The following is an 18544-nucleotide window of genomic DNA, read 5'->3' on the forward strand; positions in this document are numbered from 1 at the left end:
GACCAGGGATCGAACCTGTGCCCCCTGCGGTGGAAGCGCAGAGTCCTAACCACTGGACAGCCAGGGAATTTCCTGAGGTTTTCAGAATTTCAAGCCAAAGGATCACTGCTCTGAGTGGGTCCTTAGCCATCAGACTGCAGGCAGAGGACTTGAGTCGGGAGGATGTGGGAACGGGGTCGTCTCAGAAACTGAACTACCGAGGCCTCACTTAGATTCTAGCCCCCTGGGCCATAGGTGGTGCCGTTTGTTGCGCCCTCGTGAATTCTCGGCCATCCAGACACCTGTCTGGCCACAGGAAGTCTGGCTCGTCAGCCTTTCTCCTGCACTGAGCGCCCTTCATGGTGATGGCCAAGGAGCTAGCCCTGTGTCCCCCAGAAGCCTCATCTATCTGCACCTGGACATTCCGGGCTAGGTGAGCTTACCGGTCCTAGCAGGGAGCTGTATGCTTAGACTGTCTGGCCAGGAGGATGTAGGTGTGGAAGTGGGCATGAGGAATGGGGTGACAGAGGGGCTGCGGCGGCCCAAGTGGGCATTGCTGGGTGGAAAGCCTTGGAGATGCACAGCCAGCGGGAGCTGCCTTGCCTGAAGGTCAGCAACTAAGAGCTCCTTTACTTTTGGGTCTGTGCTTGTCCCTCGAAGGTGTTCAGGAGAAGAAGCCTGTCCCCCCAGTAGATCAATGAGAGTGCGCGACATCTGCAGCTTGAATGTGAGCATGCGTGTCCCCGGTCCTGCTTCCCAGGTCACGTGCTGGGCCCCTTGGACCTGCTGAGTAGCCTTCTGAACTTGTGTGGGGCCTTCCAGCCATGGCAAAGGGCTGGCCAAGCCTGACACTTCGAATATTTTTGTTAGAGACAAGGACAGGGCGTGAAGTGGGAGAGGCATTAATTTCACTCCTGTCAGAGCCGCCATCCTCGCATCCCCCGGACCCTTGGGGACTGGCCGTGAGCTCTGCCCTTTGTATCAGGGCTCCCCAGATGTGTTCCTATGAACAGAATCCCCAGGAGAGATGCTCTGACAGCAGGGTTATATGGTGAAGAAGTTTGGGAGTGCTGTGTCCTGTTCCCAGCCCCCTTTGGGGGAGGGGGTGCATGCTGTGTACAAGAGTATTAAAGGCTGCAAGCACCCTGCTGGGAGGAACCTCACCTTGACCGAACCCAGGCTCTCCCTCATTCGTTTGACTGCGAGTCCCTGTAGCACTAGTACCCTGTGGCCTGCATCTTAGAAACATGTCCCAAGTGCCCTTCACTTCTTTTGCCATTTGTCATTGGCTTGCTGTCGTGTTCTTGGTTCCCTATCTGTACCGATTCCCTAGGGATGTTCTCAGGAAAGGGCATGGGTTCCTGGGCCTCCACTTCTGCCATGTTCCCGTCTTCATTTTACCATTCGGGTCTGGGGAATTCTGGGTGTCTGAACCAGGCCAAGGACAGGCTAGCCTATTCAGAGGGCTTACGGGACACCAGATCCTGGTGCGGTCCTGGTCATCCTGCACTTGTTCAGAGCGCTGGATTAGAGCCCATGATGGGACGGAGGAGAACTCCCCCTGTGCTTGGTGGGCACTGGTACCCCTGGGCGAGCTGTGTGTGGGGACTTGTCACAAGAAAGTAGGCTTGTTAGTGCGGTGGGCATCTCTGGTGTGTATTTGCTGGCATGTTTAGCTCTCAGGGGCCATGCTTGGTGCCCAGAAGGACGGAAGGAGGAAGAGTGGCGAGGTGTGCTGGGGGACTTTGCGTGTGGTGAGGCTCCCCTCTGACTGAGAGGGTTTCAGCCAGCACAGTAGGGTATGGGGGCAGGAGGCTGGCTCTTGAGGTCCTCTGAGCCCCATCCATCCAGTTTTCAGATCCGGTGGCTGGGTCCTAGAGGCCAGCAGAGCTGTCCCCAGGGTATGAGTCCCGTGTGAGTGTTGGGGTGTGTGGGAAGGGAGGGTGGCCAGCTGCTGGAGAATGGGCTGTGACTCAGGGCTGCATGGGGGCAGGGGGCGGGGAGCGGTGCTGCTAAATGAGAATGAATAGTTCTGGAGGCTCGGATGCGGCCGGCCATCTCACCCCCTGAAGCCTCCCATTCCAGCACCAGGACTAGAGCAGCCGCTGGGGCAGCTCACATCTTGCACGTACCACCTCTGCTCTAACCCCTCTCAGAGATGCCGCGAGTGCTTCTTTGCCACTGATGTTCACCGGCACACATGTCCTGGTGGGGATGCGGAGGCATGGGGGCGTGTTTATGATTTGCCCTCCTTCTGTACTCCCTAGGGAGGGCTCCGGGCCCTACATCCTACACAGCCAGCTTGAATGTGTGGGGAGACAAGATCCCTTCCCTTCCCTCCGCTTTATCCGACTTACTACTCATCTCTCCCGCCTGGATTCCAGAAACTGCCAGATCCCAGGTTGCTCAGCAAGACCAGTGGCAACCGCTCACTTCTGTCTGTCACAACCATAGTTATAGAACGAAATCCCACGTGCAGAGTGATCCTGGAGCCGGTGATTCCCTCTCTCTTTTCTAGAAGTCCCCCTCTCCTGCCTTCCCCTGGGCTTACGGCACAACCTTTCTGCGGGAGTCGGGGATGCTGGCACTAGAATCGTAGTCCTGTTTTTCAAAAAGTCGCAGGGAGCCCACTCACCTGTCTTCAGAAAAATGCAACAGAAAACGAAGCCTGAATTCATTATCCATTCTTTTGTAGTTTGATTCCTAGAGGCCCCGACTTTGCTGCCCTGAATGCAGACTAATGATTTGTCTGTCTGCTTCTTATAGATGTAGACGCTTAGGAGAAAGTAAGGTGGGACAAAACCAGTTTCTCCTGGCCCCATTATAGATTTTCCTGAATTGGGTATTAAAAGAAAAGGGAGCTCGTGGAGAGAATTGTTCCTTTTCCAAGGGCTCTTCTTCTATTCATTTGAGCAGAGGTTCTAGAAGAGGGCACTACCGATGTGATTCCCCGAGGCAGCAACGAACAGCCACAGCTGGATCCTTGCTGAAGCATCATTATACAGTCCAGTGGTTTGAAGACTGAGAAGAACGGGGAGCCTGCAACAGCATCAGTGTTTCTTCCTCCCTTCGTCCCACTTCCCTTTTTAGTCCTGGTTAATTCCTGGATATGTCACTGAATTCACTAAGTATCTGGAGTGTCTACCGTATGTCTAATATATTATTTATTGGCTACACTCTTTCTTTTCTTGAGAAGATACTTTGTGTTCAGAGCCTAATCAGAAATGGTTACAGTTCCACATGCTGAGGACCCTCCACTGTCCTACCTGCCTGTTTGCTCACATCAGTCATGCAGACTGCGCACCGTGTGGGTTGATAAAGTTTGTGTATTGATGTACACAGCCATCTTGGAGGCTGTGTCCCGCTCCCTTCGGTGAATCTGTTTCTTAACTCCTGCTTTCCCACGCCGTTTGAGTACATGATCTTGGCCACCATCATTGCCAACTGCATCGTCTTGGCCCTGGAGCAGCATCTTCCTGAGGATGACAAGACCCCAATGTCCCGCAGACTGGTAGGTGCCTCCTTCCTTCTCATCTTTCTTTCCCCGTGTTCTTCCTCTTGCCTGGGTCCCTTCTCCTTTGCTTCTTCACCTGGCTCCCTTCCCTTCTGTACAGTTTTGTGAGTTTGTTCTTTGCCGAGGGACAAGTTGGTAACAAGTCCCGTTGGGATACATGAAGACAAGAGGACTGACCTTTTAAATTCCTGCTCCCAGGAAGTTCTGTGTATACACTGCATGGAAGCCAGGCAAGGAGAAAGGGAGGACACGGGGTCCACACACACTTCTCTCCTCTTTCTGAGGGACTTTGGGAGTGAGAGGAAGAGGGAGAGTAAAGGAGAGGGCATGAAGGATGCTCAAAGCCTATGTGCCTTCACTGTTCCGAACTTCCTAAACGTTTGTCCGTATTCTCTATAAAGAAATCATCCATGTGTCTAAAGTATTCCCTCTAAAGAGGGCAAACAAAATGCCTAAAATCCAAAGGTACGGGTAGGTGGCTCCAGCCTGATAACCCATGGATGAGAAAGAACCCTTAAGCTTCCAACGTAAGTGAAGGCCAGCAGTGGGAAAGCTGACCCCTTCAAGGCAAAGCCAGCACCGTTGGCCACTGTCGTGGGAGGATGGCCGGTCCTGGGCATGAGACCCACGTCCATCCATTTCTGCAGCTGGCTTCCCTTGCTCTTGTGCTCTCCGTGAGTCCCGCAGCACCCTCACCTGTACGTGGGGCTGGCTCAGTGCAGACGTCCAGGTGTCCTGTAGGAGAGAGGAAATGTCAGAGCAGAGAGGATAGCTAGCCAGGGGGTGCCTTGGCCTGTGTCTCACGAAGCACAGTCCTCCTCTCACCAGCACCTCTGTTCTTCATCCCACAGGAGAAGACAGAACCGTATTTCATCGGGATCTTTTGCTTTGAAGCTGGGATCAAAATCGTAGCCCTGGGGTTCATCTTCCATAAGGGCTCGTACCTCCGCAATGGCTGGAATGTCATGGATTTCATCGTGGTCCTCAGTGGGTGAGTCCTCTTCCTGTCTCATCTTTGTGTGTGGAGGGGCCTGTGGGGGGAAGAAGCGGCTGGTGCGAGGAACCTGGGGGTGGGAAGGCAGAATTCGGTGGAGGAAGAGGTTCAAGGGTGAGATTCCCACGGGGCTGAGCCATAGATGAGCCACCTGCAGGGGGGTGCGAGGACTCTGGAGACGCACGTGGCATTCGGCAGAGGCCATGGACCCCAAGGTCTGGCCGCTGCTGCTTCTGGTTTCCCATTCTGTGTTTGGCTAGGGATGCAGAGACGTTTCCAAGTGAGTCTTTTCACTACAGCAAGTGGCACCCCCCCACCCAAAATGGGCCAGAAGATGCCATTAGGTGCAGTTTTCTTCTGGAGGTTGGAAAAGACTCGAAGTATATTTTTTGAACTGATAATTGAGACTCGTGTCCTGACAACAGAATTCTTTATGATTTACAGATTTATACGTATTTATTATACGAGGAGGTGTAAAACTGAATCACACGAAAATGTCTGACAACGCATCCCTTTGGAAATTAACATAGTAATACTGCGTTGTGTCATAAGCAGCATATATGATGGCAGTACATTTAGTTAAATATCCGATAGTCATTCTTTTGTAAATGAATATCGTATACCTATACTGGGGTTGATCCAGCGCTGTTGGCAGCCTATGCGATGGACCTTGGGACTGGTGATGATGGGCATTGCCTCCCTGGGCTTCTGTGGCTTCTTGTGTGTCTTTGTATCAGGTTGCTCTTGGTACCTGCAGGGGAGGGGAGTAGTCCAGGCCAGGTGGGTCCTGTGTGGGTGTGGCAGCAAGGGGTGTGGCGTGGAAATTCCCTTACCCGGCTGCCCAGTTGTTCAAACCCGTGAGGACAAGACGAGAGTGGAGTAGAAAAGTGAGGAGTGGGGAGATAGGAGCTACCATTATGATTGACCAAAGGCAGAGGGGAGCAAAGAGGACCTTCACCCCCCACCCCACACCCAGGGAAGAGCCAGAGGAGTGGGCGTAGGTAAAATCTGACAAGAGTGAGTTTGAGACTATTTGCATCTCTTCATTATGTCTTCTGCAATAGACATAATCCTCATATGTTTAACCTTCATGTCAACTGTGATTAAGTGAAGGGGAAAAAGTTGAAGGGGCAATTGACTAGAATGTATAAATGGAAGCTCCCGAGCATCGAACCCTTTAATATAGGGAACAGATAAGTAGACGGAGATGACTCTTTATGTTCAAAAACGTCTGTTGCCTTACAAAAGGATTTTCTGAAGGTTATTTTTCTAAAAGAAGATTCTACGACTGCATTTAAAATGTGATTTAGTGTATAAAGATACACCTTCTGCATAGTGTTTCAGAAGTACATGGTCCAAGACTGCAGTACACCTGGATGATGTTTTGTGGGGTTTTCTCCCCACCTTAACTGAAGTATGATTGAAAAATAAAAATTGTATATATTTAAGGTGTACAATGTGATGATTTGATATATGTATACATTGTAAAATGATTACTGCCATCGAGCTAATTAATATATCCGTCACCTCTCATAGTTACTTTTTTTGTTGTATTTTGGTGGTGAGAACACTTGACGTCTACACTTTTAGCAAATTTCAAGGATTTTATACATTATTATTTACTATAGTCACCATGGTGAATACTAGTTCTCCAGAACTTATTCATCTGTAGCTGAAAGTTTGTACCCTTTGATCAGTATCTTCCCTTTTCCCCTACTCCCAGCCCCCGGTAACCACCATTCCTTCCTCTGTTACTATGACTTCAGCTTTTAAAAAAATTAGACCTCACATAGAATTGAGATCATGCAGCATTTGTCTTTCTCTATTTCACTTCACATAATATCCTTCATGTTCATCCATGTTGCAAAGGGCAGGATTTACTTCTTTTCAAAGGCTGAATAATATTCCTCTGTGTGTGTGTGTACCTGTATCACGGTTTCTTTATCCATTCACTCATCGATGGAAATTTAGGTTGTGTCCATATCTGGCTATTGTGACTAATGCTGCAAGGGACATGGGATTGTAGATATCTCTTCAAGATAATGATTTCATTGTCTTGGATATATATCCAGAAGTGAAATTCCTGGATTATATGGTAGTTCTATGTTTAATTCTTTTGAGGAAGTTCCATACAGTTTTCCATAGTGGCTGCGCCAATTTACGATTCCCCCAACAACGCGCAAGGGTTCCTTTTTCTCCACATCATCACCGACAATTGTTATCTTTTGACTTTTGCTAATAACTGGGTGATGTTTTAAATGTCCCTAAAATAAATAATATATACTCTACAGGTAATCCCCAACTTAGGATGGTTTGACGTATGATGTTTTGACTTTCCGATGATGTGAAAGCAATGCGCATTCAGTGGAAACCGTACTCCGAATTTTGAATTTTGATCTCTTCCTGGGCTAGCGATAGGCAGTATGATACTCTCTTGTGGTGCTAAGCAGCAGCAACTACAGCTCCCAGTCAGCCCTGAGGTCACGAGGATAAACAACCGATACACTGACAACCATCGTGTACCCATACAACCATTGCGTTTTTCACTTTCAGTATAGTATTCAATAGATAACATGAGATATTCAACACTTCATTAAAAAATAAGCTTTGTGTTAGGTGATTTTGCCTAACCGTAGGCTAATGCAGGTGTTCTAAGAACGTTGAAGGTAACTCGGCTCAGCTGTGATGTTCACTAGGTTAGGTGTATTAACTGTGTTTTCAGCTTATGATGGGTTTATCAGGGTGTAACCTCATTGTAAGTCAAGGAAGATGTGTACAGTAAAAGGCCTGAATGAGTCTGAGTCATTTTAGAAATATGATTCTGTCTAAAAGAAGAGGACTGTAATGTATATGGATTATATGCTATAATTGCGTGAATTCTTGGTCTCATTGAGGCCTATACGTGTCAGAGGCCGTTTGAAATTTCTCGTCTAGTCTATTTATTTTTATTTTAAACTATTCTATGTTCATTAAGGAAAATTTGGAAAATACAGAAAAATCAAAAGAAAAAAAACAGTCACTGATTAAGAAAAATTCCTGATTATTTTGTGGTCTTTCCTTCCATCCCCTTTAATGCTAAGCTCTCCTTTCAATGCCTGTAATTGCGCTACCTTTTCTCAGTATAGTATGGGCGTAGTACATATTACTCCATATTTTGGTAAAAATCTGTAAGGACTGATCAGCAGTTTGTTAAATAGATGTACTCAGCTTACTTCTCCATGTTTGCACTTATCTGAGACTTAGGTTGCTTTCTGGTTTTGGCTATTATAAATAATTATTAAAGATGCTCAATGTACATCTTTTGGATGTCACATTTTAAGAGACATTTGATAGGTTGAAGTACTTCTAAAGGAGAATCTGCCTTTCTGGGGTGGGGCCTGGGAACTAGGATGGGTGAGGGAAGGTAGAGGAAATGGGCCAGCCATTTGATGGGACGAGAGAAGGCTGGTGGGAGCCATAAGCACTGCCTTCAAATGAGGGTTGCCAGGTGGTTGAAGGGGCAGATTTGCAGAGTCCTTTGTCAGCATGGCCAAGAAGGCCCTCTGTGTCCTCACCTGCGTGTGTGGGGTGCACACGAGTGCGCGCAGGTGCTGAGCCCTTGGCCAAGTCACTTGTTCTCTCTGCTCTCTCTCCCCCCAGCCCGGGCATCTCCCATGCTTAGTGGCTCTTCAAACTTTGCTGAAAGGTGACTGCTGTCCTTCTGAACCAATAGGACTTTGCCCCTGTTCTTCCTGCACCTACTCATTCTTTCTCTCCAGGGAGAGGGCTTGGCACTCTTGAGATCCGAGCTCAGGGTTGCGGTTCTACCCCGCAGGAATGGGTAATCAGATGTTGTCTTCTGTTCACACGATGCTTTCATCTACCACATTGCATGGCTTCTAAAATGCATATTTCTCCTGCTGGAGCATCTCTAAAATCAGCCCGTGTCCTACAATAATGGCATGATATAGTTTAACTGACAGCATTTGTCTTTCATAGTAGTAAATAAAACCACGGGGCATCTTACAACTGCTGGGGTCTTAGATGCAGTGAATATGTTGTAATACCAGCCCAGGGAAGCAGGCAGATCAGGCTTTAGATAGGAGTCATCCAGTACTCAGAGAGGTTAAGTGCTCAGCCCAAGACGACCAGCTCCTTGACAGCAGATACAGGAGTTGGAACTGTGCCCTTTGACCCAAGCCTGGTGTTTTACCTCTGCCCGGTGCAACCCCTCCTTTAGGCTTCCTGACACCTGCCCCTGCAGCAGCCCGTGCTGGCTGCTCTGACTTCTTACCTCAGCTCCAGGTGTCACCTCACATCCGCCACCGGCGCACAGGAGGAGTGACAGGTACTAGAGCAGGACACCGCCTCAGGCTGAGGCTGTACAACTTCTCAGCTCTCAGTGTGTGATGGGAGGTGGAGGGGTGGGGGCCTGAGGTGCCAGACAGCTGGCTCAGCCAGAGACCTTCCATCACTGCCTTTGGCTCAGAGATTGGGAGACCTGGGCCACCACATTCTGCCTGTACTCTCGACCTTCTAACCTTTAGAATCCTTAGGTCTGTAAGCTGAGGGAGTTCCATGGTTCAGAAGCTTAATTTATGTACATTATTCATCTAATCCTCATAATCCCCAAAATGGGATCTCGTTATCCCTGTTTTATAGATGAAGAAACCGAGGTTTAGAGAAGGTATGTGATATACTAGGAGGTACTAGAGCTGGGACTTGAGCCTGTATCTTCTGGATCCAAGTTCCTTCTTCAATGCTCATTTCCCCACACCATTAGTGACCTCACAAGCTCACAGGCTCTGTGGTTCTGTAGCTCTGTGATTGCATGTTCCTTTGGTCCCCTTGAAGCAATGTGGAGTGGGCTCAGGAAGTGGCATAATCAGGCAGATGTCCCTGACCCAGAGCTGAGGCTTCACCTTGAAGAGGACCAGAGCCCCATGTGTCCATCCTAAGACATCTCTCTGTGGGCTTGGAATACAACCAACTCCCTGCTCTGTGGTTAAGAAAGCACGTTACTTAACTCTCATGGTTTAATACATAAAAACTGAACCCGAAGTTCCAGCTTGTTTCATTAATTGGCTTGTTCATTCATTCATTCACCCATCCATCCCTTCATTTATTCAACAAAACGTGTATTGTTGAATACTCAAGCAAATTCTGGGACTGAGAAACACCAAGGTTAATGTGTTCTCATTTCTTCTAAAAGACAGTGGAATTTGCTATTCTTTTAACAAATTCTTACCTTACATAACTTGGAATCTCTCTTGTACTGGTAACAATTCAAGAGATGCTATTTCTAACCATTTGTTAGGCCACCTGGAGAATTCTAAATTACTCGAAGTCGTTATTATATATTAGTCTTAATAATAAGTCATAGGGCTTCCCTGGTGGCGCAGTGGTTGGGAGTCTGCCTGCCGATGCAGGGGACACGGGTTCGTGCCCCGGTCCGGGAGGATCCCACACGCCGCGGAGCGGCTAGGCCCGTGAGCCATGGCTGCTGAGCCTGCGCGTCTGGAGCCTGTGCTCCGCAACGAGAGAGGCCACAGCAGTGAGAGGCCCGCGTACCGCAAAATAAATAAATAAATAAAATAATAATAAGTCATAGTCCCTGGAATAGATGGACAATGATAGCGGAGGATGAGAACTCAAAGGTACTGCTAACCCATGGGTAGGAACAGGGAAGTGAGGGCCAGGACTGTGTCTTTGAACCCTATTCATGTCTGTGCCTGGTCAGAGTAGGTACTTAATAAATGCTAGTAGAATGGAATCACTTGTTCCATCCCAGATTGTCTTGTTACCGATAGGATACAAAGGAGGGTGCTGGGGGCAGCCTGGGGCTGGCAGTGTGGAGGGGTTGCCTATTCCCAGTCCTGCCTCTTGGTCCGGCTGAGCCAGGCAGTACCTACATCTCTCTCATGTAGCTATGACTCAGCCTGGCTGCTCACATCCTGATCACTTTATTAGAGAAATGAAAGCTGGGAACTCAGCCTCTAGGTGAGTAAAATATTGGGCTCCATATCATTTGGGCCTATTTACTAGGTTCGCAGTGTTACCTTTTGGGAATTGTTTCCTGGGTGATGGGTGCAGGGTTGGGGTCAGGGCTGAATATTGAAGACCCAACTTCCTAGAGGTGGCTGTGGGTTGGGGGGGGGGGCGTATGGAGAAAGAAGCAGAAGAATGCCTCACCTGGCATTTGCCATGTAATGAAAGCTTCCATCTATTGAGCTATATTGCAAAGACTACATTTCTATCTATATCTGTATCTGTATCTATATCTATATCTTTATCTATACCTATACCTATTGTTCAGAACATGCTTTACTATCAGTTTTGCCAGCTTTTCTGGGGGAGCTGACCTGTTTTGACTATTTTCTTAACTGCAAGAACATGGGTACAAACTCTGAAGAGTGGGCAAGTGTATCTGAGCCTGGGGCTCTGCCTCCTTCCTCTACCAAGACCATCACCCCAGGGCCCAGGTGATCACCTGTCCCTCTGTCTTCCTTCAAGTACTTGAAGGGACATTGTCTTCCTTCAAGTCCTTCAAGGGACATTGTTGACGACCCACAATGTGCCAGGCACAGTGCTAGATGTGGGTGGGGCAGGGCTGAGTGTCCCCACCAGGAGGCCGCATGTCGTGAAAACCCAGAAGAAGGGCATCCAACCTAGCTCTGGGGACTGGGGCAAACTTCCTGGAGGAAGTAACATTGAAACTGGGATGTGAGGTGTAGGCTGTTAGGACTTAGACAAGGAAGGAGAAGAGCTTTTCTGGGAGAAAGAATGCTACATACAAATCCTTGAAGCTGAGAGAGAGCACGCAGGATGCTTCTGGAGAGTTGGCCAGTGGAACAGTGAGCGATGCTCGCAGAGAGGTCAGCAGGGGCCAGCCGAGGCCGTGAGGAGGAGCTTGTACCGTAGCCAGAAGGCAGTGGGGAGCCCCTGAAGGCATTGAGCAGGGGTGGAATGATTAGTTCTAACTCAGTGCTGGATGCTGCACAGGTCTTTGTCATCCTGGAATTAACGCTGAGCAAAGGGCATGGAAAGGAGAGGGAAGCCATAGCTATCCCCTTAGTTGCAGTTTGGGAGGAGGTGCATCACCCAGCAGGGAAAAGAAGGATGAAGGGAAGAGGGGACGGGGAGGAGAAGAGCCTGAGGAGATGCTGCAGAAGAGCTGGGAGCTGCTATTGGATGTCCCCAGCTTCTCACCAGTGGCACAAGCAGAGCCTGTTGGTAGGAGGACGGTATCTGGAGCTAAATATACATCGGTAGGTATTTTTAGAGGGTTTCTGTAAGGAGGCTGCCCTAATACACGAGTTTCCCGAGCAGCTAAAGATCGAGGAAAGCACAGTTTTCCTTCTCCAGCACCGTCTCTCCAGTGCTGAGAATGTGCGGGAGGTGTTGCGAACGCAGCCCCGGGGCCCCCAGCCCAATTTAAATCTCTGTGGTAATAGTATGATAACGCTTGGTATTTATATAGCATCTCCGTGCCAGTGAGGCTGGTGAGATTTGACAGACCTGGCTTTTACTCATCCTCTCTGCTCTAAGTGGGCGAAGCAGGAAGGTGGGGAGCAGGGAAAGGCTGGGTAGAGGGAGGAGACACTGGAGCTTGTCCTTTCAGAGACGGGGAAACTGAGGCTGAGTGAGGTGATATGGGGGGGCTGGGAGCTACTCAGAAGACCCGAGTCAGTAGAAGGAGACCAGGTCTTCTGTACCTTCATGCTGCCGTGGGGGTGCTTCGCTAGTCCTTAAGCTCCGCCTGCTTCTCAAGTGCTCTCTCCCAGCAGAGTTGGTGGCTGCTTGTCTGAAAGACCTCCACCTCCTCACAAGCTCCTCGTTCATTTCTAGCTTCACTTTGGGGGAACACAGCTGCTGCTTGCAGCATCTCCGTTTGTCAGAACATTAGTTCTCTTTTAATTCCATTTCCCTCCAGATGGGTGCATGATGGAAAAGATAGAGTTAGGATATGGAATTTGGATTCAGGGGAGAGGTAGGCAGAAGGCAAAATGTGGAGCTTGGAGGTCTCTTCTTCACTCTGTGCTAATGATAAACCCAGTTCTTTCAGGGAGACCCCAGATGAGAGTCCCAGGTGGTAGGTGACAGGCAGTTGAGCTGGGGTTGCTCCTTGGGTGGGAGATCGTTTCTTCTTACATATGTACTCTATCCTTTTTCTGTATTGAGAGTCATCGTTGATTCATTCCGCGGGTATTTATTGACTACTTACTGTGTTCTGGGTGTAAGACATTGCTGTTGGGGTGGTTTCTCTTTCCTGAAACATTGCTTCTTGTCACCTCCATTGACTGATAGAAGCTCAAACTGGAGAGAACTGAGTGGGGGCCTGAATTGGTCTTGGTGTCAACAAGGAGGAAGGAAAGCCAGAGCAAGTGGAGGAAGGTCCAGACCCCCCGGGTGGTTTGGTTTCAGAGTATTTTTCTGGCTTTATATTCATTCAGGGTAACAAAGGGAAAGAAATGATGGCCAGATGCTTTCTAAGCCAGACCACCGCCCTGGGCCTGGAGCTGCCGTTGGAAGGCTGTTAAGTGCATACAATCTTAGGGATGTGCACGACTGTGTGTGGAAGAGCGCAGCAGGGGTGAAAATTCCAAGGCAGGATTGCAAAGCAGAGATGGCTATAGCATAAATGTTCATTCTCTAAATTTACAAGGGAGACTTGAGAATTAAAGGGAGTGTTTACATTTCCATTCTGTGGGTGATACACGTTTCCTCCTTTGGATAGAGCTTTTGTGCACTTCTGTCTGTACTGTAAATATAGTCCACAGTTCAGTGTGAAATGCGAAATGCAGCAGTACTATTCAATGTATGATTCCCTGAAGTCAGAAAATAGCAGGTGTGAGGAGTGCAGAGTGGTTAACACAGGAAGCAGTGCAGATGCTGAAAGGAAAAAGAGGGTGTGCGGGGCTTAAGGAGAACATATAAAGGAAGCTTAAGTCTGAGGTTACTAAAACTTAACCAACAAATTTTAGACCTGGGGGAATGATAAATTTGTCCCACTTTCTGTATTTATTACTTTTCCCAGAAGAGAAAACTGAGGCCCAAGTGGCTAAGCCACGTGTCCAGGGTCTTAGAGCTGGAACGTGGTGAGCGGGGACTTGGATACTGGTTTGTTAACTCCAAATCCAGGACGTGGTTGTAGCTATGCGCTGTGCTCCCCAGCGGCCAGAATCTGATGCTTCTTGATTGTGTTCAGGCCATTAAACTGGGATGTTAAGAAATAAATGATTTTTGTAATTGGTTGGCTGGAATATATATATATATGTGTGTGTATATATATATATATAAATATGTGTGTGTGTGTATATATAGATATATATACACACGCAACTCATATGGAAACAGAGTTTAGTTTAGCGGACTAAATGATTTCAGGGGCCCTGAGTCCTGGTCCTGACGCTAATATGCATTCTCTTTCTGATACGTCAGTGTGATCCTGGGTGATACCTAAACCATCTCAGCTTTCCTCATGAAACGTCATTTATGAAATGAAGGTAGCGCCTGCACGAGCTGCCTCACCAGGTCTTGTGACAAATACAGTAATGACGATGCTGATACTGGTGATGATGGCTCACATTTTACCAGGAGCTCACATGTCTTATTTTAAATGTGGAAGCCTTCATACACTATTGTCAGCACTTGCATATATCATTTTAAGTATAGAAACATAAATCAAGGCAAATATTATCTCCGATTTGCGGATGAGGAATTCAGAACTCAAAGAGGCTGTCACGTGCTCAGGGCCAAACACTTACTAAGGGGAGGGATCGGCATTTTCATCGTATTATCAGCAGTTCTAAAGCCCGTGTGATGTCTACTGTACAGCACAGCCGCCTCAGCAAAAGTGCTTGGGAAGACAATAAAGCAAAATACGAAATCAGTGAGCAGAAATACTTTGCCGCCCAGGTCAGTGATATATTGAAGATAAATGTTAAAATACACATAAAGCACCTTGAGTGCCTTTTGAAAAAGATGTTTAAAAATATTCAAAATACTGTAGTTCTGTAGCTCATTCAGAATAGGCATTGACCTCCATAAAAGTTGCAACTACAAAGACAAGTTTCACCGCAACTTACTGCAAATTCCAAGGCTGTGGCTGATTTAAAATTTCCCATTAGTTGTCATTTTGCTTCAAGGCAGAAGTACTCCAGACTGAACGTGAGATATATCTTATTTCCTCTTAGAAGTATCTAATTTTATCAGAACGAGTCAAATCCTTCTACGGTTATTATCAACAACAGCAAAGAAATTCCAAGTAAAAGCGGAAACAAAGGCCTTCATTTTTAGCCTTATCAACAATGAAAATATTACATTTTTCCATATTCTTACTTTTATTTTTTTAATATTCCGTGTCTTTGTCTTCATCTTCTGGCCTCCCGCTTCACACAAACACACACAAGTCAGAAGGCTCTGAGTGCTACAAAGGAAGGCTGAAGAGGATGCCCTTTTTCCCCCAAGGAGGAATGTCCCATCAGAAGGATCGTGCACAGAACTCTCATCCTCGCTCTGAGGAGAGTTGACAGGAAAGGCTGAGTTCTGATGTCCTTCCCCTTGTCTTTCATTTCCTTCCGTCTCGGCTGCCACTCTTCTGTCAGGAGCCTGGGCCTTGGTGACAGAATGGTTAGGAGAGGAGCTCAAGGTCATGGCTTTTCTCCCTGGCCTCAAACTCTGGGACAGTGACTGGGAGGCAGAGTGACAGGTGTGGCTGCTTCACACTTCAGATGACATTTGCTGTGAAGTCTCATGATTTACGTCACTGTGGGCGGTTCCATGCATCTCATCTCCTCCCCCATCAACCCTCTAGGGCCAGGAGGGTCCTTGAGGAGTCGTTTCTTAGTCTAGGACCACATGAGTGGCCATGGAGAGCTGCAGCTGAAACAGAACTGGTTTGGGATATCTTTGCTGTTGAGACTTAATCAAAACTGTGGGTGAGGAGTGATAACCAGAATGATGTATCACCTGGCCCCGGCCCACTCAGAGCTAAGCACCCCTAGCCCCCATATCTGAAACTTTGAATCATGGGGAAAGCCATAGGAGGAGCCAGGAGAAGACAAGGGAGAGGGAAGGCTAGAGGCAGCCAGTATTAGTTGAGGACCTCTTATGTTCCAAACATCGTGCTCACTATAAGGGGTACAGCCCTGGATGGAGATAGAGTTTCTATTGTCTTAGAGCTTGCTGTCTAGCAGAGAAGCCAGATAGTAAATTAAATTGAACTGCAGTGGTGTATAAAGTGCTGCAAAGGAGAAGTGTTAACAGTGCCAGGAGGGTTTGAGATTGGGACTCTAACCTAATCTGAGGGGAAGGAAGTCAAGAAGTTGATGTTAATGTTGAAACCTGGAGATAGAGTAGCCTTTGGCTAGGAAAAGATGACGAGAGGGAAGGGGGCGGGACGAGGAGGGTTTAGGTGGAGGGTAGGGCCGGTGTAAAGGGCTGGAGGTGGGAGAGGGCCTGGCAGCTCTGGGAAACAGAAGGGCCAGTGGAGCCCAACGCGTAGTGTCTGAGGTGACAGTAACCTGAGGGGAGTTGGAGAGGGGGAGGAGCCACATCATTCAGGGTCTCATTGGTATCACCAAGGGTGTTCAGTGGGAAGCCATTGACTGGTTTGAAGCAGAGAAGTAGACATAGCTGCAGAAAATGACTGGGGATGGGTGATGTTCGCTGAGAAAATAGAACTTCCCGGAATGATTCCAAGTCTGCTCAGAATTAGGATAGAATTAATGTTTTCGAAGAGTCCCTCCCTCCCTCCTCTTGCCTCCTCCTTCCAACACTGGCCCTCAACTATAATTTTGTTTAACCTGTTGGAACTGTACCAAAACCCAGTCTCTAGACCTTATACTCTAGCCCATCCTATGCTAAAAATGTTAGCCCTGCCCAGAGTAAAGACATAGTCCTGTCTTCTGGGTTCACACTCTGAGCACCTCCTACTGATTCAAATAATGGGTAAGAATTGATGAGTGTGGGGGCTTTTATTTTTGATATTCAGCAGAGAAATTATTTTAAAAATGCTTTTCTGAGAACACTGCTGTATGATTATTATGATTTTTGTTTTTCTGATAGAACAATAGTCAAAAGATCAAGCCAGCCCACATGCTTGTTTATGGGATGTTTCTCTTTCCTGCTTTCTAAGCCCATGACACATCATGATGCTGAATCTGGATCCAGGTTGAACTCTGGTTAATAACCACGATAAATATACCATTTTGTGATTTAGGGGCCCCTTCTGGGGAGAGCTCAAAGTGCTCTGTAATTCACCCTCTTCCCACTTCTCATTTGGAAAAAGGAAATAGAGGCCTCCCTCCCGGTTCCTTTTCTGAGTAAGTGTTGTGTTCTCTGTTTTAGAGACAGGTCACCCGGATGGAGGCTTCACAGCTGGGCTCTGGTGCTAGCGATGGGAGGTGTTCACTGCTTACCCCAGGCTTTCCCACTGAGTACTTAAATTCACATCCTCTCTTCACATGAGTGCAGCCAGCTTCCTCCTCCCTGCTCTTGGCTTTGTTCTCTTCTTACTCTGCCTAACCTTTCTCTGTTTTCATTTTTCACCCTGGTTCAAAATAAAAGACTGGGTGAGTTGAGGACACGTGCCATAGAAGGTGGTGTATTTGTGTGTGTGTGTCTGTATGTGTTGCTAGTTCTGACAGACGCCTTCTTAGGGCTCTGTCTGTAGAGGGAGTCTGACGTTCAACCCCTCTTCTCCAGCAAACAAATCCATATATGAGGAGGGTTCTCCCTACTGGGAATCTGATAGCTCAAAGTTTGAACAGCTACTACTGAAAATAAAGGAGGAGAAATTTCCATGAGTACTTCAACTCCCCCCCAGCTGTGACTGATCTGAAACCAAGCTAAAGCTAAGCACCTTGAAGTCACTCAGGAATTCAAATTTTAGGACCACAGGTGGGAAGTTAAAGCAGGAATATACCTTAAGAATACACCTTAAGAGACCCCTGGCATTATTGCCGTGGGCGTGAGGCTCCATGGCCGCACCTAGCATTGGCTGTTTCCTGAATAGTGTTTCCCGCAAATATGTACCACAGGATCATTTTTCTAAAATGTGTGTGGGTGCCATTGTCATTTATTAGATATAAACAGATGTAGAAGCATTCTTGAAGAAATGGTGGCATTGTTTTTCTCATTTAGTCAGTATAGCATAGCGGTTAACAGTTTGGGCTCTGTAGGCTCTGTTTCTGATCTGCTGTTTCCTAGCTCTGTGGTTGTGGGCAGATGATCCAGCTTCTGTAGGTCTCAATGTCTTCATCTCTATAAAAAAGGGGAGGTGGTGATGGATAATAACATCTGTCTGACAGAGTTGTCATGGGGCTATATTAACGAAATAACTCCTCTGGGAGGGTCAAGTGGGTCTTGGACTCTTGCCATTAAAAAAGGAGCCTCACACTTGAAAGGGTAAGAATGGCTGACCCAGTGTGACCCATTGTTGCAGACGAAGGGGCTGAGGCCCAGAGAGGGCTTTGAGAGCTTGAACTCTAGTGTATGCCTAGTGCTCTTGTCTCTGGTTGGGAGGTTACTTGCCTATAGCTAACACCCGATTTTGGTCAGGCTTATAATTTCTTGTATTCAGTCTGGCGGTATAGATATGGAGGGGAAGTAGAAGTGGAAGTTAGACCCAGTGCGTGCACTCATGAACGAAATGGTTTGATTGGAGTAGAACACATATGTATGTGTATCTGTACATAAGGCAGCTCAGCACAGTGTGGTCAGGTGGTTCAGCCTCTAGGAGTGGCTAGAAGGGAAAGATGTAAGTTGGGCCAGTGATACCCAGATCTGTATCCAAGATGAGGTATTCCATAGTTAGCCTTTGGGTTCTTTGTCTTTCACCATTGATCCAAGGTAACTTGGATAGTTAAGTCTTTTTTGGGGGTTGCTTGCCCGTCTTTTCTTGACCCTATGTGTATATACACCTTGTATTACTGTCCTAAAAGAAAATGTCTTTTTGCTCAAGGATTTTCAGGTTGACTGTAGATCTTGATTTGATTACTGTTTGATAAAGGAGCACAGTGTTAGCTCTTTAAATCTGTTCCCTGAAATTCACCAATGAAAATTTATGGATTCAT

General features: G+C 47.5%; 1 protein-coding gene across 8 annotated transcripts in view; it reads left to right on the forward strand.

Annotated features, from left to right (window-relative positions):
* Positions 1–18544, forward strand: part of CACNA1E (calcium voltage-gated channel subunit alpha1 E) — a 301767-nt gene that overhangs the window by 24333 nt on the left and 258890 nt on the right. For 6 of the 8 annotated variants that reach the window (XM_067728829.1, XM_067728833.1, XM_067728828.1 and 3 more), the window contains exons 1-2: positions 2913–3490; positions 4345–4484. In XM_067728829.1, coding sequence (XP_067584930.1) covers positions 3398–3490; positions 4345–4484 — 233 coding nt within the window. In that variant the 5' untranslated portion in view covers positions 2913–3397. Of the gene's footprint in view, positions 1–2912; positions 3491–4344; positions 4485–18544 lie in introns of those variants that run through there. The other 2 variants (XM_067728834.1, XM_067728835.1) reach the window with 2 other exon arrangements.

The sequence above is a fragment of the Pseudorca crassidens genome, chromosome 2 (assembly GCF_039906515.1).
Source record: "Pseudorca crassidens isolate mPseCra1 chromosome 2, mPseCra1.hap1, whole genome shotgun sequence".
Classification (NCBI taxonomy): Eukaryota; Metazoa; Chordata; class Mammalia; order Artiodactyla; family Delphinidae; genus Pseudorca; species Pseudorca crassidens.